At 47.9% G+C, this 25,361-nt stretch overlaps 1 protein-coding gene across 3 annotated transcripts; it reads right to left on the bottom strand.

The window, feature by feature from the left end:
* Positions 1 to 2,571: 2,571 nt before the first annotated feature.
* Positions 2,572 to 24,605, bottom strand: LOC126003574 (serpin A3-3-like). Of its 3 annotated transcripts, none has more exons than XM_049769851.1 (5): positions 23,901 to 24,605; positions 22,906 to 23,182; positions 21,093 to 21,252; positions 19,861 to 20,055; positions 2,572 to 2,699 (listed from the first exon to the last, which is right to left on the bottom strand). In XM_049769851.1, the coding sequence occupies exons 1-5, from the start codon at positions 24,526 to 24,528 to the stop codon at positions 2,694 to 2,696; spliced, it is 1,266 nt and encodes a 421-aa protein (XP_049625808.1). In that variant the 5' UTR covers positions 24,529 to 24,605; the 3' UTR covers positions 2,572 to 2,693. The 3 variants fall into 3 exon arrangements, with proteins under 3 accessions (XP_049625808.1, XP_049625809.1, XP_049625807.1); XM_049769852.1 differs by lacking the exon at positions 19,861 to 20,055 and adding an exon at positions 3,730 to 3,789 and having other exon boundaries at positions 2,572 to 2,919; positions 21,153 to 21,252; positions 23,901 to 24,604; XM_049769850.1 differs by lacking the exons at positions 19,861 to 20,055; positions 21,093 to 21,252 and adding an exon at positions 3,730 to 3,889 and having other exon boundaries at positions 2,572 to 2,919; positions 23,901 to 24,603.
* Between the last annotated feature and the right edge of the window lie 756 nt (positions 24,606 to 25,361).

Raw genomic sequence — 25,361 nt, 5'->3', positions numbered from 1 at the left:
GCAACCTCAGGAGGAGAGGGTATGCCAAGCCCCTGCCCTGATAAAGCCATGCCTGCTGCTTTCATCACCCACAATTGCTGCTTTGCCTATGGCCCTGCCTCACCACTTCTCTACAGCTCTTGCAGAGACACCAATCTAGCCAAAACTCCAGGTGTAACAGTATTTGGACTGATATTTCCAGGACTTTTTTTGGGAGTGAGTGAGGGCACTCATTTCTGGTTTCTGATACTTCTGTAAGACTTGGCAGCTGAAAACATGTTCCACAAAAGCCACATCATCAGCAGTAGTGCTTGGAATTCCTGGATCTGGCAAATGCAGACAACTCCATTTTTCTTTAATAGACTCATTCTGATAGGAACACACCAATTTAGATGCCAATCTGTAGCTGAAGTCACCTACTGTTCAGAAATAGATGAAGTAACAGAATTGTCAGCTAGCAACGAGAGCTAATTAAACTTTTTGACAATGATTTAATGACCTCATTGGATTCACCTCATTGGTTTTTGGGCCACACCCAGTGACACTCAGGGGTTACTTCTGGCTATGCACTCAGAAATTGCTCCTGGCTTGGAGGACCATATGGGACTCCAGGGATAGAACCCAGGTCTGTCCTGGGTCATTTGCGGGCAAGGCAAATGCCCTACCACTGCTGCAGCCATATATATAAATAATTGCTGCATTTCTTTCTTTCTTTCTTTCTTTCTTTCTTTCTTTCTTTCTTTCTTTCTTTCTTTCTTTCTTTCTTTCTTTCTTTCTTTCTTTCTTTCTTTCTTTCTTTCTTTCTTGCTTGCTTGCTTGCTTTCTTGCTTTCTTGCTTTCTTCCTTGCTTTCTTCCTTCCTTCCTTCCTTCCTTCCTTCCTTCCTTCCTTCCTTCCTTCCTTCCTTCCTTCCTCCTTCCTTCCTTCCTTCCTTCCTTCCTTCCTTCCTTCCTTCCTTCCTTCCTTCCTTCCTTCCTTCCTTCCTTCCTTCCTTCCTTCCTTCCTTCCTTCCTTCCTTCCTTCCTTCCTTCCTTCCTTCCTTCCTTTCTTCTTTCTTTTTTGGTCACACCCGGCAATGCTCAGGGGTTACTCCTAGCTCTACACTCAGAAATTGCTCCTGGTGGGCTTGGGGAACCATATGGGATGCCGGGATTTGAACCTCCATTCTTCTGCATGTAAGGCAAACGCTTTACCTCCATGCTATCTTTCTGGCTCAGAATTTCTTTCTTTTTCTTTTTTTCTTCTTCATTTTTCCTTTCTTCTATTTGAAATTTATGTTTGCTCCCACTTTCTTTCCTTTGTTTAAAATTTATTTTTGCTCCCACTTCTCTGGAAACAAATGTGTATATATTTATTGACTATGTCAACTAGGGATACATGCCCTTTAATGTAAATTAATTAAAAAATGGGAAGACAGACATGCAAAACTTTAAGGACACACATACAAAAGTCAAGGAAGATCCCCACTGAGGATCACAGTAATCTCACAGGGCTCATATTCTAAAATCAACTAAGACAAACTGATTGGACTGAGAGCTTGTACCAGTGTTAGAATGGGTAAGCAGAGGTGACCATTGCTATAAACAGGAAATCTGATGGGAATATTTCACCAGTAATCAAGTCTGAAGAGAATCAAAGATGATCTATTACTAAACATAAAAAAGTTTAAGGTGCCAATCTTTCTCAGAAGAAGGGAAAGACAAGGGAACGTGTCTGCTTTTGCTCCAAAAAGAAAAAACCCTGGTGATATTAGCACAAAAACCAATCTATCTAAAGTGTGGTCAGATTGTTATTCCCACAGGATATCAGAGAAGGTCAGTGATGAGGCAGGACCTTCAGGAAAATGGTGATTCTGTGTGATTGAGGCAGAGCATGGCTTTATCAGGGTGGGGGCAGTCCCAGCCTCTCATGAGATGGTCAGCTTTCTGCTGAGTGGGCTCGTGTACCCATGGTTTTCCAAGGCTTGTTTTACATCTTTTTGGAGAAAAGACAGAATCTATGAACATCTACAGGTGAGGTTTAATAGGTCACGGCACACAGAGATCTCAGCCCATCAGCATTCAGCCTATCCTTAAGCATGAGCCCAAAGAGATTAGTCTTGGCCCCAAGTGAATGAAGCTTCAGGCATGAGGTTGAGGGATGCTCTGCCTGACTCCACAGTGCTTCTGCCCTCCCTTCTGGTGCCAGGTCAGGGATCTCTTCTGTCCAGGGAGGAGGGAGCCGGGATGGGGGTGGGTGATCCAGCTGAGTCTAATCTGATATATACAATGATTGGATCAGCTGATTGATTGGAGCAATGATCTCAAGTTGGGTGCTGAGGTGAGGGGAAGATTTCCTAGCAGAGGTGATGGCTCAGCTGTGGCACGACAGAGTATTGGTGGCACCTGGGGTCAAGGCAGGCATAACTTCTGCCTTTTGGAGGTCAGAAGCAGCTGGTACCAGGTTGCCTCCTGCTTAGAAAATGCTCAGAGCTGGAAGAAATTTTTGAGGATGGAGGACCCATAGCTGATGGGGTCAGGAAACATTAGGGCTGGGTCTGGGCTGGCAGCTGCAAGGGCCCTTCAGGCACATCTGGAGGAAAGAGACAGCTGGGTACTACTGAAGGTCTTTATTGCTATCACTAATGCCCTCTGTAAGGTACAGACACCAGGGCAGAGACATGGGGGTGGGGTGGGGAGGACCAGGCATGTGGGTTCCTGAGGCAGAGCTGATTCCTCAGGCCTGCCCTGTTATGAGGATCTCAGGCTGCCATGGGGTTGGCTACTTTGCCCAGGAAGAGGAAGCTCTGTGTGTCCTCAGAGATGAGGGCCACTAGGAAAGGCCTGTTGAATGTCACAATTATTGGGTTCCATCTTCCGGATTCAGCTATAATGTGGATACTTGTAGCAGCTGCTGCTTCTGTGCCATTCTCAGCCACATCCAGCCTGGCCTTGTGGACCACCTATGGGGACAGAGAGCTTATGCCAGTAAAGAAAGATGAGTGCAGGTGGCCTGTCTTCCTGAGGCCCCATTGGTCTCTGGATGGGTTTTTCAAGATCCACTCATGGGTCCCAAGAGTCGGCAAGCACAGCCTTGAGCACACATGTGTCAACAGGCTGAGGGACAGGAGAACATGTGTATGGGGGTCTCTGCCAGGTCTGCTCTGTCTGTCTGCCATGTCACAAGTCCCACAACACACTTTGGGCTCTGTGAGAGGCAATGCCTGTGCTTGTCCTCAGTACCTAGATGTATTCTCTGTGCTTGGAGCAGTTGCTGGATTTGGCCCTGGAGCAGAAAAGTGGACAGTCCTGCCTCATGCTTCCCTGGGGACCAGATATGAGTCAGTTTGTGCCATCCCATCTCTGCTGTTCCCACTGACCAATGCCCTGGAAGATGTGTTCATCCATGCTGGTCAGAATCAGGGCAGATTTATATTCCCACCCCTACGGGCATCTCATCACAGCCTAAGAAACTCTACTACCCTGAGCTGCTCCCTGCTGCAGCCCTGCTGTATACAAGTTCAGTACTGAGCCTACTTCTTAATGGAGAAGCAGAGACTAGGAGACTTGGATTGGCCTATGGGCAGGAGAAGGTGGGACTTTCCACGTCTGGATGGGACCCCATTACAGACAGAACAGCTCTTCCAAAGGAGTCTGAGGACATGGTGGTCAGAAAGGAACAGAAAGACCACAGACTCATGCTTCCCCTCACTGTATCAGCTGCCTGGAATATGACCCCCTCATAGGCTGGTGGGTCCACAGGTCTGGCTCACCTGAGAAACACGCAGTTTTTTGTTGAGACTCTGGTCTCTAGTTAAGCCTGAGAGATCCGCCTGCGTGGAGAAGACCTCATGGATGCCCAGATCAGGCAGGTTTTCATCCAGGTCATACTCCCCAGAGATGGAAAACTTGGGCAGGTATAGGTCTATTATTCTGGAAGCAGAAGGAAACTGTGAGGGGTGCAGGTGATCTCATCTCTCAGCTGGTTTTGCTGGGTCCCCCTAACTCCCCGATCTTGCTGAGTGAAGGACCTCAGACCTTGAATCTCATCCTTAAAGCTGGCTCAGCGGAGGAAGAACCTCACAGATGCTGAGCCCCAGGGTTGGTCCCTCAATCCTCACACATACCTGCAGAGTTTTCCCACACCTCCTGCCTTCAGCTGCTGCCACCCCAGAATTGCCTTGCTGTTAGCCCATTTGCCCTGATTCTTTTCCCAATGAAAACTCGCTCCATTTGAGCTACCATCTCCAACTACCCCTCTAAAGTCACAAGAACCCCAAGTCCAGGGTTTCAATTCCCTCCAGTGCTACTCAATTACCCATCCAGTTCTCACCCTCAACAACACTCAATCACTGCCACATCAAGGAGGAATATTGTCCCCCAGAGAAAGGCAAGCAGAGAGTTAGGGTTCATGGCCAGGAGCCTCTTGAGTTTGAATTCATGCCTGGGTTTGAGGAGGGCTCAGCTACCAATTGTGATATGGAGTGAAAGAATGAGTAAATGATTGAGTAATGAGAGTAAATGTGAGTGAGAGAAAGCATAAATGAGTGCATGAACAAATGAATGAGAGTGACTGGGTACAAGTGAAAGAACAAATTCGCAATGAATGATTGAAAGTATAGGTGAGAGGCCGGAGCGGTGGCTTAGATCATAAGGTGTCTGCCTTGCACACACTAGACTAGGACAGACCATGGTTCGATCCCTCAGTGTCCCATATGGTCCCCTGAGCCAGGGGCTATTTCTGAGTTTATAGCCAGGAATAACACCTGAGAGTCACCAGGTGTGGCCCAAAACAAACAAACAAACAAAACTCCCAAAAGTATGGGTGAGCGGGAAAATAAATCAATGAGTGAATGAGTAAGTGAATGAAAGTGTGAGTGAAAGACTGAGTGAGTAAATGAATGAATGAGAACGGGAGCATGACTGAGAGTAAATGAGTGAAAGAAAGACTCAGGGATCTCTCCAAAAGGGGCTTTGGAACAAGAAGAATTTCCAAGAATGGTACCAAAGTGACCATATGCATGGCAAGCCCTTCCGTCCCCTTTATACTTCTGGCTCAGAAATTCTGGCCGAGCCAGGTCACAGCAAACATGCTGTCCCAGTCATGTCTCTTTCTAGTCACACTGTCCTGTTCTCTGCCCACTGCCCTCATGACAATGAGAAGGGAGAGTGTTGGGGTGGGGTGGAGGGTGGTAGGTGAAATATGTGAGTGCTGGGCTAGCTCAGGGCTACCCACCCCGTTCCCTGATCATTCTACACTCAGAGGCTCTAATTTTGTCTACCTTAAACTCTAAGAGCTAGGCAGACACCCGAGTCAGGGAGCCCCAACCCACCCCATTGGAGCCTCCACCCCAGGTATCCCTTTGCTGACTCTGAGATTGTGGAGTTCTGTGGTCTAAGGCAATGGAGAGGAGAGGGCCAAGGAGAAGAGTCTCTTTGAGATGTGGCAGTACCTGGTGCTCATCGAGTCCCTCCAGTGCTGGAAGGTGCTAGGGTTCAGTGCTGCCTCCAGCTCGGCCATGCGGCCCTGGTCTGGAAGGATGAAAAGGGCGCAGGCGCGGCTGTCGCTGTAGGGCAGCTGCACTAAGGTGCTGCCCCGAGCCTCGTCCCGGAAGTACAGCACCTGCGTGTCTTCGGCACTCATCATGGGCACCTTCTCCACCCTGCTCTCGTTCACGTAGAAATTCATTGTGATGGTGTCGTGGGGGTCGAAGGGCGCCTTCCACTTGGCTAGAGGCACAGAGAAAGGTCGGGAACCTACCCAGGCCCTCAGAATGGCCTTTTCTGCGGGTTCTTCCCTGGTTCGTTATTCCTGAGGTCACATTGGGCAGGCCAGAAAGTGGACCTACAGAGGCTGGTCATGGCGAGCAGAGGAAACAAGCTCCTGATCTAAAGAGTCCCTGAGCATGAGAGTCATCACTCAGGCTTGCAGAGAGCCCAGTGCCTGCTCCTCCCATGCACAGGACTGAGAATAGGGACCATCCCTAGGCTCTGCACCCCAAATCCATAGCTGGTCCACCTGGGCTCAAGGCAGCTGAGCAGCCAGAGATGAAGACCTGGGAGCTTATTGAATCCTGCAGGAAGCCACCGTCAGGCCTATTTTCTCCATCTAGCACCTCACTTGCTTGGTATGTGCCCTGAAGCCCTTGTCCTCTCTGCCCTCTGTTGTGTTCTTCTCTGCATGACACCCCCATGCTGTTCTCTCTTGGACCTGCTCTGTATCCTGGGTTCTCTAAGTTCTGGTTGCTGCCAAACCCACTCTTAAATCCACCAGCCACAGGCTCAGACACACCAGTTTTATCTAAGCCCACTCTGGGCTTCTGTTCTCTCTGGTCTGCAAGGGGTGACCGAGCCCCAGGATAGACTCCAGAATCCCAACAGGCTGGGCTAATGCAGAACCAGGCCTGGATTTTCTGATGAAAGCCCATTTCCTTCCCAGGCCCGTGGCCCCACCTTTAAAGAAGAGGCAGTTCACCAACACCATCACAGTCTCTGCATCTAAGTCCTTGACCAGTTCTTGGATTTTCCCCTGGGTTTTCTGCTTCACATAGTCATTGATGAGCTTCTCAGCAGCAGGGAGATTCTGGAAGTCGGTGGGAAAGGCATCGGCTGTGTACAGGGTTTGGGCCTCTTGTTGAAAGCTCTCCAGCAGGTGAAGCTGCTGATCCACGAACATGGCTGTGCTCATGTTGAGCTGCAGGTGGGTCCCTGACCTGCTCAAGCGGCTCAGCAGCAGCTGGAAGCCCTGGTGGATTTCTGCCTCAGACATCTGGGTGAGGTTGAACTTGAGTCCCTGGAGGATCTCAGTCTTGGTGTTGCTGCGGGCCCCAAGGGCCAGCAAGACCAAGGCTGCAGAGACACTGAGTGGGGAGAAGATCACGTTGTTCTCAGGTTTCTGGGTGGCCAAGAGCTTGTAGAGGCTGAAGGCGAAGTCAGTATTGCTGTGAGCTAGATTGTGGGTGTTGGGCACGATCCTGCTGTGTGGGTCTTTAGCGTTCACTGTCTCTGACTCTGCGCTGACTCCAGAGAGTATGTGGGGCAGAACATAGCCCCCAGGAGCAGGGTCAGTAGAGGAGACATGCTTCCACCATCGGCCTGGAAGGCAAATCAGTTTTCAGGTTGTGGATTTCAGAGTTTCTGTTGCCTCTCCTGGGAGGGACTATTGTGTCAGCAAACAGCACACTAGACCTTTACCCTGGCCATCCTCTGTGGGTCACATTTTTTATCTCAGTCTCATGCCAAAGTTTTTGTCATCCAAGTTTCCCCTCAAATCATTGCTTGGCAGAAATGGCTCTTCTGTGTGGAAAGATATTGTGTGAGACCTTTTAAGAGATGTACCCCTCTGTTTGGGCAGAGGCCCTTTGGGAGACATCCAGAGGCCTACCAGTGATCTAGGTCTGTGCTCTTGTGACTCTGGAAGTTCTGACTGCTGAGATCAGGGATCAGTCTCACGGGCCCTCATGTATCTAGGAAGTCCTATTCCCAGGGGTTCTGGTTACTAAGTGTACAGGCTGTCTGCTCTATGGGGTGCCTCACATACGGTGAGTCCAGCTATGTCTGGTATCCACACACTGAATCACAGCCATCCCAACACAGACATGAGATGCTTAAATGTGGCACCAGGAACCCAGTTTTGGAAAAATTTCCCACCATACTCAGGCCTCACAGGCAGCCCCTAATTTTATCCCACTCCAGCTTGATCTGTGAGACCCTGGAAGGAAGTTTAGGAGTTCTCTGTGTGAACCAATAAATGTCAGAGTCATCCTTCTTAGTGATCTCCAGAGATCCTGTGACATAAGGCACAATCCAGGCAGAGTGACCACAAGCAGGCATAGGCAGACAGATAGATTGTGGGATTATGGGTTTTGTCTTTCTCTATGTAAATCAACATCCACATTGTTTCTCATTGGATGGGGTGTAGCATTATGGGATTTGTCTGTCTCTGTGTCAGTCAACATCTACATAGTTCCTCATTGTTTATTATTCTTTGAATGCAGCAACTCCGGTTGGTAGATTGGTAGTGAAACCAAGATGCTCCCACCTTCTAGGTGTGATGTTTTTCCTTATATAAAAGCCTAGGATGGAAGAGGAGGGCTCTCTTTTGTTCTTTGAGCTTAGTGGACTACCTGGTGGGAGGTGGTCTGCAGACTTGAGTTAGGGTAACGTGGGGAGAGTTTTTAAAAGTCTTTTCTTTTACTAAGTCTATATGTGATTATTTTGCAGTGTGCCTTTTGGTTCAGACTCGTCTTGCAAGTATTCATGGTCGGAAACAGAGGGTTAGCTTCAGAATAGGTGACACAGACAGACAACAGAGACAGAGATACATTGACAGACAGACTGGGCCTGTCCTTCCTCTGTACTAAGGCTCCTTTTAAGCTCCCAAATTTGGCCCTGCCAAGCACAGGTACCTAGAACCCGGGCTCAGCATGAAGTGCTCTTGAGGTCTCTTCTGAAGCCTGATTCAAGGGTGAGGCTACCTCTTTCTTGCTCTAGATAGCCCTTCCTTGCACCCCCAAACCAAAGTGCCAAACTTTCTGTTTGCTCTTCTAGATTTATGTTGAATCATTGGGACATGTTACACCATCAAAATAAATAGGACCTTGAGACACATTATCTGTAATCTATCATTATGGACTGTCCTGGCTAGAATTTTGCCACAAAAATAAATACGTAAATTTATATTTTTATAAAGTAGTGTTTGAAGTGAATTTTCATCCCAGGCTCAGATGTGTTGTTTGCCATGCCTGGTTTTTGATTATTTGCTTTGGGTCACACCCAGCAGTCTCAGGCTCCCTTCAGGATTTGCACTCAGAGTTTCTAGGTTGGTTAAAGGAATGCACTCTCAAGGCAGCAAAGGGTTATAGGCAACTTCTGAGCTTGGGAAGGCTGGTTGTGAGGGTCAGGACATCCAGAAGGAGCAATGCAGCAGGGAGAGAAGGGATACAGACCAGAAGTAGAGCAAGGCTGAGGGAAGTCTTTCTTCCTATGGTCCTGTTTAGAGTGGGAGTGGGCCCTCCTGGTCCTGTCTCTGTGTCCTTGGTAACTAGTGTGTGGCAGCACAGTGATTGAAAACACTGATCTAGGTCTTCCTGTACTGGTTTTCTTTCCCAGACACACCCTCGCTGCAGAGGCCCCACTAGTTCTCTGGATCATGGCCATTGCTCTGTGGCAGAACCAAGAAACAGAAGAAGACAATGTCTCTCCAACCCCCTTAGGGAAGCTACACTGGCCTGCACCCCCTCCTTGCCCACCTGGCACTTATTGTCTACCATATGCCTCCATATCTCTTGAAGGACATGAACACCTTACCTTGTGTCTGGAGCCAGAAGTTACAGTGCAGAAACTTCTCCAGAAGAAGAAAAATCCATTTATTGTGTCTTCATGTGCAAGGCCCTAAATTGACTCTTCTAAGTAAGCATCTCATTGAATATCACAAGTGCTCATGTCTCCCCCACTTTCTGTGGGTACAAATGCTTGGAACTGCCCACTGTCACTTAGGACCAACCACTGACCCCCATGCATGGAGCTTTTGAGCTGGCTTTAGGACCCTTAGGACTCTGATTTATGCAAAGCCTCTGGTTGAAGTCTACTTCAAGTACTAGATAAGCCAGTACAGACGGGGGACTACTTGATTATAAGGTTCACTACCTTGCCCAGAAGTAAGATGCTGTTAGTGTTGCTTGAATAGGTTGCCATGATGAAGAGATAGTTGAAATGCATGATTTGGTATCATAGAGCTGGCTTGACCACCAAGCGGAAGCCAGTGGCTGTAGCAGCCTCAGTTCCCTCCTCGTCCACCTCCAGCTTGGCCTTGTAGAATCCCTGGGGAGGGACACAAGGGTCAGCTGAGAGCACAGGAATGGAGGCAGGGGAAGTCACTAGGGGCAGGATTAGGCCACTGACCCTCTTACTATATAGGAGCCTCCTATGAGGCTGGGTGGTGATGCAGGCAGAGTTTCATGGGACACAGCCACCCTGTGCCAGGTGCCAATCATTGCCCACAACTGTCCTGTGGAGGCCAGGCTTGGTGTCTTCCTCAGAAGGTGCCATGTGTCTGTCCTCACTGGTATAGTGTCAACCACATTGCTGCATCTCTTAACACAGGCATTGTGTATCCTCACAATGACATTGTGTCTCCTGATACTAACACTGTTTTCCATTTCACAGACACTATGTCTCCCACACTGATATTCTATCTCTTCACACTGACATTTTTTTCCTTTCATTTTTACTGTGTCAGTTATCAATGAGCCAGGCCATGTTTTTGCCTGAGGCACACAGCCTGCAGGAGGTGCTGTCCACACTATGTAGGAATCTCCCAAGATTCCTTGGGACTTGAGAATGACTTGGGAATCAATATACCTTTCCATAGCAAAGTCCCTAAGACATAAATTCAAGACTCCTTGTGCTGGCAGGGTGAGTCCTCATACATTGCTCAGTAATGCTGAAAGTCTGCAGGTTTTTGTCCCAGATCCCTAAGGAGTCACTTGGCTAATCGTCATGTTTTGTTGCTCCATGATGCCAGAAAAGTTGGCTCATGGGAGAACAGTTCAGTGAATCCCAAGGGGAGCAGAAGAGGCTGTAACTGGTAGGAGGCCAAAATGGAGAACTTGGGCAGGTTCAGCTGGACAGTCCTATAATATTGATTGAGGGAGGTGGAGCTGGAGTCAGCTCTTTTGGCACAGCATAGGCTCAGCCAGGGCCTTCACTGTGTTGTAGATGGTTCCATTCTTTGTTCTGCTGCCCTGAGCTCTGAGCCAGGCTATCTACAGAGTTCCCTCTCTCTGCAGTGCTAACTAGAGAACCCAGGGATTTCTTTGTTTCATTTTAGTGTGGGGGACTTTCTGGGGAGCCAGCAGAGTGACCTATGCATGGAGGTTTTGCCTTTGTCTCTCCTGAGTCAAGCTCTGCTGTGCAGAGTTCAGCAGCTCATTCCAAATGGACATTCTCTACATTGGGGAGGAGGGAATTTTCTACCTACACTAGTTCAGTGCTGTCCCTTTTTCTCCTGTCTTCTCTCCTCTCCTCTCTTCCATCTAGTTCCTTTCTTTTTCTTTTTCCCTTTTTTACCTTTTCTTCATTACCCTTACTTCACTTTCTTATCCTTCCTTTCCCTCCACTCTTGTCCCTTCCTTACTGTACCCTCCCCTTTTTTTGTTTCATTTTAAATGCATTTATAATCATCCCATGAGAAATTGAAGAGGCTGCAGAGCCCTCAGGATTGGCCAATTGGCAGGTGTTTCAAAGGGAAGGCCAGAGGATGTGGAACTGATCAGCCTTACAGTGCCTGGAATTACCCCAGCAACTGGGCAGTGCTTAGGGATCTCTAGGGCAATAATAGGAATTGCTTAAGGGACCACATGATGCCAGGGACTAAACCCAGCTACAAGGGTTGAACCCTCACCCTGTATCATCTGTCTTGCTCAGTAGTACTTTTCTTGTTTTTACTCATGTTCACAGGTTGATAAAGTCTTCTGGCTTCTTCCTCTGGTGGCCATAGATATTCTGAAGCCCCACATGCCAGCTGACTCTGCTCTCTTGATGGAACCCTGTCCATTTATCAGGCTCCACAGCCCACTCCTAAGATCCTGCATTCTGCCTGGATGTGTGACTCTGGTAAACACCAGAAAACTAACAGAGTCTGATTCTCTTGCAGCAAAGGAGCAAGATAAGATTTTTTGACTAGAGCCCTCATGGATGAACAGAGGAGATTCTGATTCAAGGACTCCAGGGAAAGGTTGGGGACACACTACAAGCTTTCTGGAGACCTTTCACATTCATGACAGCACAGAGGCCCTGATCCCTGTCAAGTGCTAGAGTCCCCCTCTCACCTTTGCTGGAGTGAGTGGCTTCCACTTTTTCAGCATTTGTGGAGTCAAGGCAGTTTCCACCTCCTCCATTTTGCCGGTTCAGGAAAAATGAGGAAAATTTTGGCAATGCCATGGTAATCCATGGAGATTGTATTCATGGATATACATGGAGTCCATGGAGTACAAGAAAAGCACAGGTTCATCCTTTAGGAACCAGTGTGATTCCATCTGATTCATCTTGGGTACCTTTACTATTGTCATTCCATCCACATTGAAGTCTCTGGGTTGATATATTTGGCATTCTCCCATTTAGCTGGCACTGTGAGATCTTTGTTCACTCACCAGCCAACACTCACCAGGACACCCATGGTCCTGGGAATGTTAATATCTTTCTTCATTTCAAAATTTGAGTTTGCCATTGGTGACCTTGAGGGTTAATCCAAGCTTCAACATTAGAGGTTTCTACTAGTGTTGCTTAGAAATATTGGGGACCAAACTGATTGGGGATCATCAAAGGTAAGACTATAGCCTTAATTCACTTCTATCTCTCCAGCCCTGCTTTACATTCTAAAGAGATTCCCATCTCCACTATAAGATGGTAATGCATCTCGAACATTCACTTGGCACTTTTTTCAACTCTGACAATCTATGCAGAGGAAGGGATGGAAGCCACAGCCTCCAAAAGATGAGCTCTACTGTAGATACCAATTACACCCAATGATAGTAGTCCAATGGCCCTGTTTAAGGAAGTGCCACTCTTTCTCACATGCAAAGTCATTTTATGGAGGTTGATTGGCCAACAAGATGTCTTGTATTTGACAACTTAATCATTGTTTGGATTACTATTTGCACAGAGCTATTTCCTATCTGTTTGCAGGGATCTTCTCTGAGTCCCACTCCTCTCTCCCCTAAAATATCCCTTCTCCAGCATGGATAACTTAGTGGGTACTTATCTTAGACTCTTTCCCAGAAACTGCTCCTGTATGTACACCTGTAACCAAGATGGTGCCATGACTGGGGGCTAGATGGAGGCCTCATCCATCACTGCAGGTCTACATGGGCTGAGAGACAGTGAACCAGGAGCAGAAAGGCAGGGCCTTGGTTCTCCTACTCATCATGCTCTCCTCCATGTTCTTTGGCTCAACTCTAATTCCATTCATCAATCTTTCCCATCATTTATCCACAGTGCCCTCTAGAGTCAACCACTGTGATGACTGGCCATGCTTTTGAGTACAGATTTCTGAGAAGACCCAGACATCCCCTGCCCTGTAGCCTGTTTGTCTCTTGCTTAGTCCCTTTTCCTCTAGACCTTAACTTGCCCACTTTTTCCTACATGTGTACAAAGTCTAATTCTGGTGCTGATTTCTTCCTTGAACATTTATGGTGTCTCTTTCCTGGAATGAGTTCTGATGAACTCACCAGGAATAAACTTTTCCAACACTGAGCTTGGCTTCAGTCATTCAGTCATGTTCTCACAGCAGTGAGAGTACAATACTAGAAGGAATCAGGTTAAACTGTGATCACTGTTTCCTTCAAGGTGAGAGGATGAGGGAATCGCCATTGCTACTTTTGCTTTTTATCTATTTACTTTTTTTTTTTTTTTTTGGTTTTTGGGTCACATCTGGCAGCGCTCAGGGTTTACTCTTGGCTCTAGGCTCAGAAATAACTCCTGGCAGGCTCAGGGGACCATATGGGTGCCGGGATTCGAAACGCCATTCTTCTGCATGCAAGGCAAATGCCTTACCTCCATGCTATCTCTCCGGCCCCTTATCTATTTACTTATTGCTTTACAAGACTATCACTAATGGTTTCCCTTGGACATAATCTCAACTCCACACTCATCTGTGTGCCTGTTTACCTCCACCAAAGAACACAGCTTCTTAGCTATCAATTGTGTGCACCAGTGGGACTAAAGGAGACAATATATGCTAGCAACAAAGATCCAAATGCTTATATTTTAAAATGTTTTAGTAATATCTGAAAATAAATATTATTATTGGAATCATTACAATGAAATTAATTGTTTAGAATGGTTATGTCAGTCAGGGATTGGCAAAGAACTTTGGTCAAGAAACAGAGGGTAGGGGCCGGGAAGGTGGCGCTAGAGGTAAGGTGTCTGCCTTGCAAGCGCTAGAGTAGGACGGACCGGACCGTGGTTCGATCCCCTGGCATCCCATATGGTCCCCCCAAGCCAGGGGCAATTTCTGGGCGCATAGCTCAGGAGTAACCCCTGAGCGTCAAACGGGTGTGGCCCAAAAACCAAAAAAAAAAAAAAAGAAACAGAGGGTAAATATTTGAGATTTTCAGAGGTCATTTTGTCCCGAGCATTTGTCCTATTTTTCTGGGTAAAAAATTAACCAAACCAGGCAATTAACCAGTTTGTGTAAAATTAAACCTTGTTTTCAGAAAGAGGTGGTTCTTCTTGTTTTGCTTGGACTGATGGGCCTTATGAATCCCTTTGGCCTTCTTCATTAGAAGACAAATATTTCTCCATTCTCAAACTTAATTTTCATCTTCTCTTCAAGCAAACAATCTTTTTAAATATCCCATTAGTAGGTAGTAGAACTTAGAGAAGAATTTAAGGACCCTTCTGGTCATCAAGATACTGAATTTATGGGCCCGGAGAGATAGCACAGCGGTGTTTGCCTTGCAAGCAGCCGATACAGGACCAAAGGTGGTTGGTTCGAATCCCGGTGTCTCATATGGTCCCCCGTGCCTGCCAGGAGCTATTTCTGAGCAGACTGCCAGGAGTAATCCCTGAGCACTGCCGGGTGTGCCCCCCCCCAAAAAAAAAAGATACTGAATTTATTACAAACAGCATCACCTCACAAATATTCAGAGACCAGTCAGAAATATATCTAAGGGTAAAATTATGAGACTGTGGCACACAGTCTACCCCCCGACACACTAACATAATGTTCTCTACAGCGCCCATCTAATGTCCTATCTGATCCATCTGCAACTTTTCCTTAATGTCTTGAGCCAGCATGTGAACAGGATAGATAAGTCACAAACAGTTGCTCCTACCTTTGTGTATATATAATTCACCAGCACCACAGAATGTTTTCATGAAACCCAGATACCAAGTTTGTGACTTTTCCTTGAATTTCATTACTGACCTGGTTATTGATCAGTTTTATTGTGCTATCTGTGTCTCTGAAGTTGACCTGGAAGATTCTGGACTCATAAAACTCTTTGGTGTCTGTGACAAAATTTCTGCTGGGGCTGGAGCCTGTTACTCAGTAATAAGTCACTTCCCAGGTAGGTAGCTGAGCTATTATTGCTGGGAAGGTTGAGGGTTTGCAGGAGGTACTGAAAACCCTGGTGGATGTCAGCCTTGGACAGCTTGGTCAAGTTGAAGTCCAGTGCCAGGAATGTTTGGTTGCTGGTGAGGTAGCCAGCCCCCAAGCAAGAGTATGGTAATGGCTGCTGAGATGCTTAGCAGGAAGAAAAAGGCATTTTCCTTGGGCTTCTGATTTGTGATCAAGTGGTAGAACTTGAGAGCTAAATTGGTGTTACTTGGGGGTGATCTTGAGGCTTAGGGAGACCTTTTGGGATTCAGAAACCTCTAAGTGAACACTGGAATTTTAGTTTTCACCATGTGAAATATGCACACCATGAAAAAGGTCCAGGAGGGCAGGCAAGAGCAGTAGAATTGAGTGAGATGCGTGGTCTGTGGGCACAGCTTCTCCACATGAAAAAGAGAGAGATAGAGAGACAGAGAGAGAAAGAGATGCCTGGGGACTTCTCAGGATCACCCAAGTATTGAGACGTGGGGTCAATTGCCACATGGGACACAGAGATTCAACAGGGCCCACAGGTACAAAAACCAGGACATGGGATCCAGGTCTTTGGTTGTAGCTCCTCCTCATGACCTGTAAGTGCAGAATCCCACCATTTCACAATGTCATGCATGAGTGCCCAAACCCCTAGTGTTTCTGACACTGGACAGCCCCCCTTACATGCATTTATCTTGACAAGCTGGCCCAGGATGTGTTCAAACAATAGTATGTATCAGAACCCTGAACTAGTAGGGACCCTGAGATCCTGCATTAATGAATCACCCAATCATAGCAGATGAATTTAGCCCTGTCCTGAACAAATGAACCTGCCCCAGACAGAAAGTACTATGTCCCCCCAAATCCTCTCAGCCCCTCTAGATCTAGAAGAATCTGGTCCTTACATCCAGCCAGTTTTTTGCTTAATCTCTGGCTGGTCTTCAGCTGCCTCCCTGAATTCAGATTGAGAGCCCACCTCTCTCTAGTTTCCAGCTCCCAGTAACCTTCATACAGGGTTCCAGAGCATCTGAGAGGAAAGACATTTGGCTGACTCTGCTTGCAACATTGCCACCCAGCTGGAATGTGGCCATGCCTAATTGTGTAGAAGAAGGCTGGGAACCTGCAGTACAGAAAAATCTCACTTGGGGTCACCAAGACGTGGAGCCTGCATCTGGTCATGTCCCCATGTCCTCTGCATTTTAGTTCTTCCCTACTATCCACACATCTTTTGTCTGATTTTGTAAATGATTGATTTTTGTAAGATCACTCCATGCATTATATTTCCAACCCCAGTTGAACAAGTCTGAATCAGCGTTGCTCATGAAATAATCCAAACCAGGTTAAGTGTGAAATAGGTGTAGTCTGTCAGTCTTCTACCTAGATCTTCACCAGCCTGCCTGCTTGCCAGAACTGTTTTTATTGAGTCCAGAGACCACCCCATAGGTGGGGCAGCTATTTTGAGCTTATCCTGCCCAGGTTTACATATAAGACAATCTTTGTTTTGGGGTAAATCCAAGTTGTAAACAAACATACAAAGGAACGTGGATGATCTTTGTTTTAGGTAAAATAAGGTACAACCTAACATTTGTTTGTTTGTTTTTGTGGTTTGGGTCCAATCTCAGTGTTTCCCTGGGTACACATCTGGCTCAGTGCTCAGGATAACTCCTAGTATGACTCAGAAACCCTAAGGGCAGTTGCAGGACACCAACAGTCAGGTGCATGCTAAGTCAGTAGGAACCCCTGCTCAGTGTCCCACAATTGACTCTCTGCTCTCTCTGTGCTGAGTGATTCCTAAGCAGGGGCTGATGGGCATATGGGCTGAGGCAATGGGGGTGCTGGATGGGCTGGTGTCTCCATGACCTTGAGCACCACAGACACTCTGACTGCTCTGTCCTGGATCTGGCAAATGCAGCTGTGGGAGGATGCCACTTTTTTTTCATTCTCATAGGAGCACAATTTAGATGCCAAGATGTAACTGAAATCACCTAATGTTCAGAAATAGATGAAGTAACAGAATAGTCAGCTAGCAACAAGAGCTAATTAAAATGTCTGACAATGATTTAATGACTTCATTGGAGATAATATATATAATTGGTATTTGGGCTACACCCGGTGATGCTCAGAGGTTATACTTGACTATGTGCTCAGACATCCGTCCTGGCTATACACTCAGAAATTGCTCCTGGCTTGGGGAACCATATGGAACTCTGTGATAGAACCATGTCCATCCTGGGTCAGCTGCCTACAAGGCAAATTCCCTACCACTGTGCTATTGTTCCAGCTCCACTACATATCTATATCTATAGTATATTTTTTTTTCTTTTTTTTTTTTTTTTTTTGGTTTTTTTTTTGGGGGGGCCACACCCTGTGATGCTCAGGGGTTACTCCTGGCTATGCGCTCAGAAGTTGCTCCTGGCTTCTTGGGGGACCATATGGGACGCCGGGGGATCGAACCGTGATCCGTCCTAGGCTAGCGCAGGAACCTTACCTCCAGCGCCACCGCCCGGCCCCGGTATCTATAGTATATTTACAAATTTTCTTTTTGCTGCATTTCTTTCTTTCTTTCTTTCTTTCTTTCTTTCTTTCTTTCTTTCTTTCTTTCTTTCTTTCTTTCTTTCTTTCTTTCTTTCTTTCTTTCTTTCTTTCTTTCTTTCTTTCTTTCTTTCTTCTTTCTTTCTGTCTTTCTGTCTGTCTGTCTGTCTGTCTTTCTTTCTTTCTTTCTTTCTTTCTTTCTTTCTGTCTCTGTCTCTTTCTTTCTTTCTTTCTTTCTTTCTTTCTTTCTTTCTTTCTTTCTGTCTCTGTCTCTGTCTCTTTCTTTCTTTCTTTCTTTCTTTCTTTCTTTCTTTCTTTCTTTCTTTCTTTCTTTCTTTCTTTCTTTCTTTCTTTCTTTCTTTCTTTCTTTCTTTCTTTCTTTCTTTCTTTCTTTCTTTCTTTCTTTCTTTCTTTCTTTCTCTTCCTCCCTCCTTCCCTCCCTCCCTCCCTCCCTCCCTCCCTCCCTCCCTCCCTCCCTCCCTCCCTCTCTTCCTTCCTTCCTGGGGCCTATTTCTGAGCATAGAGTCAGGAGTAGCCCCTGAATGCTGCTGAGTGTGACCCAAAAACCAAAAAAGAAATGGGTAAACAGATATGATCATTGCTATAAACAAGAAATATGATGGGAATATTTTTACCAGTAATCATGATCTGAAGAGAATCAAAAGCTTACTAAACTTAAACAGAAGTTTAAACTGCCAGGCTTTCCTGGAAGAAGGGAAAGCCAGGAAGCATGCCTGCTCTCACTCCAAAAAGAAAATGCCCTGGTGATATTAGCCCAACAACTGACATCTCTGAAGTTTGGTCAGATTGGATATCAGAGAGGGTCAGTGGTGAGGCAGGGCCATCAGGTAAATGGTGATTCTGGATGATGGAGGCAGAAAGCATGGCTTCATTAGGGTGGGGCCATGGCCCACCCTCTCATGATATGGCCAGTTTTCTGCTAAGTGGGCCAGTGTACCCATGATTTTTCATGGCTCAGTTTACATCTTGTTTGAGAAAAGACAGAGTCTATGAACTGGACTGGTTCAAACATCTACAGGCCACTTTTATAGCCCACTGTGCTTCTCCTGACACATTTCTTTTTTTTTTTTTTTTTTAATTTTGTTTTAACCACATGAATTTTTTTTTTTTGGGCCACACCCGGCAGTGCTCAGGGGTTACTCCTGGCTGTCTGCTCAGAAATAGCTCCTGGCAGGCACGGGGGACCATATGGGACACCGGGATTCGAACCAACCACCTTTGGTCCTGGATCAGCTGCTTGCAAGGCAAAAGCCACTGTGCTATCTCTCCGGGCCCTCCTGACACATTTCTAAGCCTCAATGTTTATGTTTATCTTCTCTCCAGTGTCTCACTTTCTCAAATCCATTTATCCTTCTGCTATATGTCCCTGACTCTGCCACCCTGAGCATATTGCAGTTTCTTTTGTTCTATATAAGCAATGTTGGGATGGAATAAAGGTTCTCTGGTCATCAACTTGGAACCCATTCTGTCCTGGTCATCAGCTGGGGGGGAACATACTTGGTCCCATATGCATCTAGAGAATGAAGGTTGATCTACTATGTCATCACATTGGGAATGTCAAGATTGAATAGGTCATGGCACACAGAGATCTCAGCCATCAGCATTTAGCCTGTCCTTATGCCTTGAGCTCAAAGACAGTCCTGGTGTCCTAGTGAATAAGGCTGCAGGCATGAAGATTGGCTGCCTGACTCTCCCACAGTGCTTCTGCCTTCCCTTCTGGTGCCAGATCAGGGGTCTCCTCTGTCCAGGGAGGAGAGAGCCGCTGAGTCAGATGGGGGGAGGGTGTTCCAACTGATCCTGATGAAGCAATGGTCTCCAATTGGATGCTGAGGCCAGGGGAAGGTGCCCTAGCAGGGGTGATGGCTCAGCTGTGGCATGACAGAATATTGTTGGCACATGGGGTCAAGGTAGGCATATCCTGACCTATGAGCAGAGTAGAACTCCAACTGGAGGTCAGAAGCAGCTGGTACCAGTTGCCCCCTGCCTAGAAGAAGTTCAGAGCTGAAAGAAGTCTCTGAGGGTGGAGTGCTCAGAGCTGCTGGGGCCAGGAGACAGTAGGGCTGGGCCTGGGCAGGCAACTGCAGGGGCCCCTCAGGCACATCTGGAGGAAAGAGCCAGCTGGGTGCTGCTGAAAGCCTTTATTGCTTTCATTATATTCCCCCTGTAGGTTACATCAGGGTGGAGACACAGGGGGGACCAGGCATGTGGACTCCGGAGGCAGAGCTGATTCCTCAGGCCTGACCCTATTATGAGGTTCTCAGGCCTGCAGGGGGTTGGCCACTTTGCCCAGAAAGAGGAAGCCCTGTGTGTCCTCAGAGATGAGGGCCACCAGGAAGGGCCTATTGAATCTCACAGTTGTTGGGTTCCATCTTCCGAATTGTAATGTATAGCGGATACCTGTGGCTGCTGCTGCTTCTGTGCCATTCTCAGCCACATCCAGCTTGGCCTTGTGGACCACCTATGGGGACATAGAGCTGATGCCAATAGGGAAAGATGATTGCAGATAGCCAGTCTTTTTTTCTTTTTTTTTTTTTTTTGGTTTTTGGGCCACACCCTGTGAGGCTCAGGGGTTACTCCTGGCTATGCGCTCAGAAGTTGCTCCTGGCTTCTTGGGGGACCATATGGGACGCCGGGGGATCGAACCGCGGTCCGTCCTAGGCTAGCGCAGGCAAGGCAGGCACCTTACCTCCAGCGCCACCGCCCGGCCCCTGTAGCCAGTCTTTTTGAGGCCCCATTGGCCTCTGGCTGGGTCCTTCAAGACCCACTCAGGGGTCCCAGGAGCTGGCAAGCACAACCTTGAGCACACATGTGTCAACAGGCTGAGGGGAAGGAGAGACAGGAGTGGGGATTCTCTGCCGGGTTGCTCTGCCCAATGCCATGTCCCCAGTCCCAAAGCACACTATGGGCTCTATAAGAGACAACACCTGTGCTTGTCCTCAGACCCTAGATGTAGTCTCTGTGCTTGAAGCAGCTGCTGGACTCGGCCCTGGAGCAGAGCAGTGAACAGTCCTGCCTCATGCTTCCCTGGGCCTAGATATGGGCCAGTCTGTGCCCTCCACTGGCCAATGCCCTGGCATGATGCGTGTCCAGCCACCCTGGTCGGAATCAACATTTCTGTTTTGGGAAATCAGGGAAGGTTTGTATTTCCTCCCCTAAGGACATGTCACTACAGCCTAAGAGGCTCTACTACAAGTCCAGGTCCAGTATTGAGCCAACTTCTTCCTTTTTTTTTCCTTCTTTTTTTTTTTTTTGAGGATACTTCTAAATGGAGAATCAGAGACCAGAGGGCCTGGATTGGTCTATGGGCAGTAGCAGGTGGGACTTTCCACAGCGGGGATGGAACCCCATCATAGAACAGAACAGCTCTCCCAAGGGTCTGGGAACAGGGTAGTCAGAGGGGGACAGTCAGACCACAGACTCACATTTCCCCTCACTGCATCAGCCTTTTGGAGCATGACCCCCTAATAGGCTGGAAGGTCCACAGTTCTGGCTCACCTGAGAAATATGCAGATTTTTGTAGAGATTCTGGTCCCCAGTCAGGCCCGAGAGATCCGCCTTATTGGAGAAGACCTCATGGATGCCCAGATCAGGCAGGTTTTTCTCCAGGTTGTAGTCCCCAGAGATAGAAAACTTGGGCAGGAATAGGTCTATTATACTGGAAGCAGAAGGAAACTGTGAGGGGTCAGGTGATACCTTCTATCAGCTGTTTTTGCTGGGTTTCCCTGACACCCTGGTCCTGCTGAATGAAGAACCCCAGGCCTTGAATCTTATCCCTACAGCTGGCTTAGAGGAGGAAGAGAGCCTGCAGTGTGTTTCCACAGACACTAAGCCCCAGGGTTGGCTCCTCAATCCTCACACATACCTGCAGTGTTTCCCATACCTTGTCTTCATTTACTGTCACCCCAGAGGTGCCCTGCTGCTGGCCCATCTGCCCCGATTCTTTTCCCAATGAAAACTCGCTCCATTTGAGCGACCATCTCCAACTACCCCTCTAAAGTCACAGGAACCCCCAGTCCAGGGTTTCAATTCCCTCCAGTGCTACTCAATTACCCACCCAGTTTTCACCCTCAACAGCACTCAATCACTACTGCATCAAGGAGGAATATTGTACCCAAGAAAAGGCAGGTAGAGGGGTAAGGTTCACAGGCAGGAGCCCCTTGGGTCTGAATTCATGCTTGGGTCTGAGGAAAGCTCAGTTACCAATCCTTATATGGAGTGAAAGAATGAGTAAATGATTGAGTGAATGAGAGTGAATATGAATGAGAGAAGCATAAATGAATTAGTGAATGAATGAATGAGAGTTACTGGCTGCAAGTGAAAGAATAAATGAGCAATGAAAGATTGAAAGTATGGGTGGGCAGGAAAATAAATCAGTAAGTGAATGTGTAAGTCAATGAAAGTGTGAGTGAAAGACTAAATGAGTGAAAGAATAAATGAGTGAGTGAATGAATAAGAATGAGATTGAAAAAAAAGAATGAGATTGAAGGAATGAGTGAATGAATGAGTAAATAAATGCAAGTGAGTGTGAGTGAAAGAATGAATGAGGGATGGGCTGGAGAGATAGCACAGTGGAAAGGCATTTGCCTTAGACGCAGAAGGACAGTGGTTCGAATCCCGGCATCCCATATGGTCCCCCGAGCCTGCCAGGAGCGATTTCTGAGCATAGAGCCAGGAGGAACCCCTGAGCACTGCCGAGTGTGATTCAAAAACAAAACAAAACAAAAAAAAATGAATGAGGGATAGAATGAATTAATGTCATTGATTGACTGAACCATTGATTTTGGTTTTGAAGCTCCATCCAGTAATGTTCAAGGCTTACATCTTGCTCTGTGCTCAGATTTCTCTTCTGCAGGGGCTTTGGAACCAGAAAGGTTTCCAAGGATGGTACCAAAGTGACCAAGTGCATGACAAGCCCCTCCCCTCCCCATTATACTTCTGGCTCAGAATAATTCTGTCTGAGCCAGGTCACAGGCCACATGCTGTCCCAAGGTATGTCTTCTAGTCACACTATCCTGTTCTCTATACCCTGCCCTCATGACAATGAGATGGGGGAGTGTTGGGAGTGGTGGTGGGGGGAATTGTGTGAGTTCTGGGCTAGCTCAGGGATACCCACTCCTTCTCCTGATCATTCTACACTTAGAGACTCTAATTTTGTCTGCCTTGGTACCCCAAGAGCTAGGTAGGCACCCAAGCCAGGGAGCCCCAATCCACCCCATTGGAGCCTCCTCTCCAGATATACCTTTGCTAACCCTGAGATTGTGGGTCCTGTGATCTAAGGCAATGGGGTCTCTTTGAGATGGGGCAGTACCTGGTGCTCATCGAGTCCCTCCAGTGCTGCAAGGTGCTAGGGTTCAATGCTGCCTCCAGCTCGGCCATGCGGCCCTGGTCTGGAAGGATGAAAAGGGCGCAGGCGCGGCTGTCCCTGTAGGGCAGCTGCACCAAGGTGCTGCCCCGAGCCTCGTCCTGGAAGTACAGCACCTGCACGTCCTCAGCTTTCATCATGGGCACCTTCTCCACCCTGCTCTCGTTCACGTGGAAATCTGCTGTGAAGGTGTCGTGGGGGTCGAAGGGCGTCTCCCACTTGGCTAGAGGTAAAAAGAAAGGTAGGGAACCTTCCCAGGCCCTCAGGATGGCCTGTTCAGCGGGCTCTGCCCTGGTTCCTTGTTTCTGAGGTCACATTGGGCAGGCCGGAAAGTGGACCTACAGGGGCTGGTCATGGCGAGCAGTAGAAACAGGCTCCCTAAGCTTTAGTGTCATCGCTCAGGCTTGCAGAGAGCTCAGTGCCTGCTCCTCCCATGCATGGAGAGGGCTGGGAATAGGAACCATCCCTGGGCTCTGCACCCAGAACCCACAGGTGGTCTGACCTGGGCTCGTGGCAGCAGGGCAGCTAGTGATGCAGATTTGGAAGTTGACTGTGCCCTGCAGAGAGCCAGTCCCAGGCCCTTCTCTCCATCCTGTACCTTACTTGTTCACTCCGTGCCTACAGCCCTTGTCCTCTCTGTCCTCTTTTGTGTTGTTCTCTGCATGACACCCCCATGTTGTTCTCTCGTGGACCTGCTCTGCATCTTGGGTTCTCTAAGTTCTGGTTTCAAAGTGACCGAACCCACTCCTAAGTCCACCAGCCACAGGCTCGAACACACCAGGTTTATCTGAGTCTACCCTGGGCTTCTTCCCTCCCTGGTCTGCAAGGGGGTGACCAAGCCCCAGGATAGACTCCAGGATCCCAACAGGCTGGGCTGGTGCAGAACCAGGCATGGATTTTTTTGATGAAAGCCCATTTCCTTCCCTGGCCCTTGGCCCCACCTTTAAAGAAGAGGCAGTTTACCAACACCATCACAGTCTCTGCATCTAAGTCCTTGACCAGTTCCTGGATTTTCCCCTGGGTTTTCTGCTTCACATAGTCATTGATGAGCTTCTCTGCAGTGGCAGGATCCTGGAAATTGGTGGGAAAGGCATCGGCTGTATACAGGGTCTGGGCCTCTTGCCGGAAGCTCTCCAGTAGGTGCAGCTGCTGGTCCACAAACATGGCTGTGCTCATGTTGAGCTGCAGGTGGGTCCCTGGCCTGCTCAAGCGGCTCAGCAGCAGCTGGAAGCCCTGGTGGATTTCTGCCTCAGACATCTGGGTGAGGTTGAACTTGAGTCCCTGGAGGATCTCAGTCTTGGTGTTGCTGCGGGCCCCGAGGGCCAGCAAGGCCAAGGCCGCAGAGACACTGAATGGGGAGAAGATCACGTTGTTCTCAGGTTTCTGGGTGGCCAAGAGCTTGTAGAGGCTGAAGGCGAAGTCGGTATTGCTGTGAGCTAGACTGTGGGTGCTGGTCACGATCCTGCTGTGTGGGTCTTTTGCGTTCACTGTCTCTGGCTCTGCGGTGACTCCAGAGAGTATGTGGGGGCAGAATATAGCCCCCAGGAGCAGGGTAAGTAGGGGAAACATGCTTCCACCATCAGTCTGGAAGGCAAATCAATTTTCAGGCTGTGGATCTCAGAGTTTCTGTTGCCTCTCCTGGGAGGGACTATTGTGTCAGCAAACAGCACACTAGACCTTCACCCTGGCCACTTCTATGAGACACACTTTTCATCTCAGTCTCATGCCAAAGTTTTTGTCATCCAAGTTTCTCCTTGGATTTTCCAAATAATTGCTGGGCAGAAATGGCTCCACTGTGTGTACAACGGGCAGGCAGGTGGTGTCTAAGACCTTTTTTAGAGTTGTACTCCTGTGTTCTGGGCAGAGGCCTTATGGGAGACCTCCAGAGGCCTACCAACAATCTAGGTTTGTGCTCAGGTGACCTGGAAGTTCTGACTGCTGAGATCAGGGCTCGACCTCATGGGCCCTCCTGGATTTAAGTAATCCTGATGCCAAGGGTCCTTTTTTTTTTTGTTCTTGGTTTTTGGGTCACACCCAGCAGCGCTCAGGGGTTACTCCTGGGTCTATGCTCAGAAATCACTCCTGGCAGGCTCGGGGAACCATATGGGATGTCGGGATTCGAACCAATGACCTTCTACATGAAAGGGAAATGCCTTACCTCCATGCTATCTCTCCGATTCCCCAAGGGTCCTTCTGACTGACTATACAGGCTGTCTGCTCTATTGGATGCTCCACATATGGTGAGTCCAACTATGTCTGGAGTCTATAGAACTGAATCACAGCTGTCCCAATGTAGACAGGAGATGGTCAAATGTGGCTCCAGGAACCCCACTTTTGAGAAAATAATCCCCCACCATGGTCAGGCCTCCTAACTGTCTCTGGTAATCCTACCCCACTCTAGT

The sequence above is a fragment of the Suncus etruscus genome, chromosome 3 (genome assembly GCF_024139225.1).
Source record: "Suncus etruscus isolate mSunEtr1 chromosome 3, mSunEtr1.pri.cur, whole genome shotgun sequence".
Classification (NCBI taxonomy): Eukaryota; Metazoa; Chordata; class Mammalia; order Eulipotyphla; family Soricidae; genus Suncus; species Suncus etruscus.
Note: the sequence above shows the minus strand (reverse complement) of the source record. Positions and strands in the feature narration are given on the sequence as shown.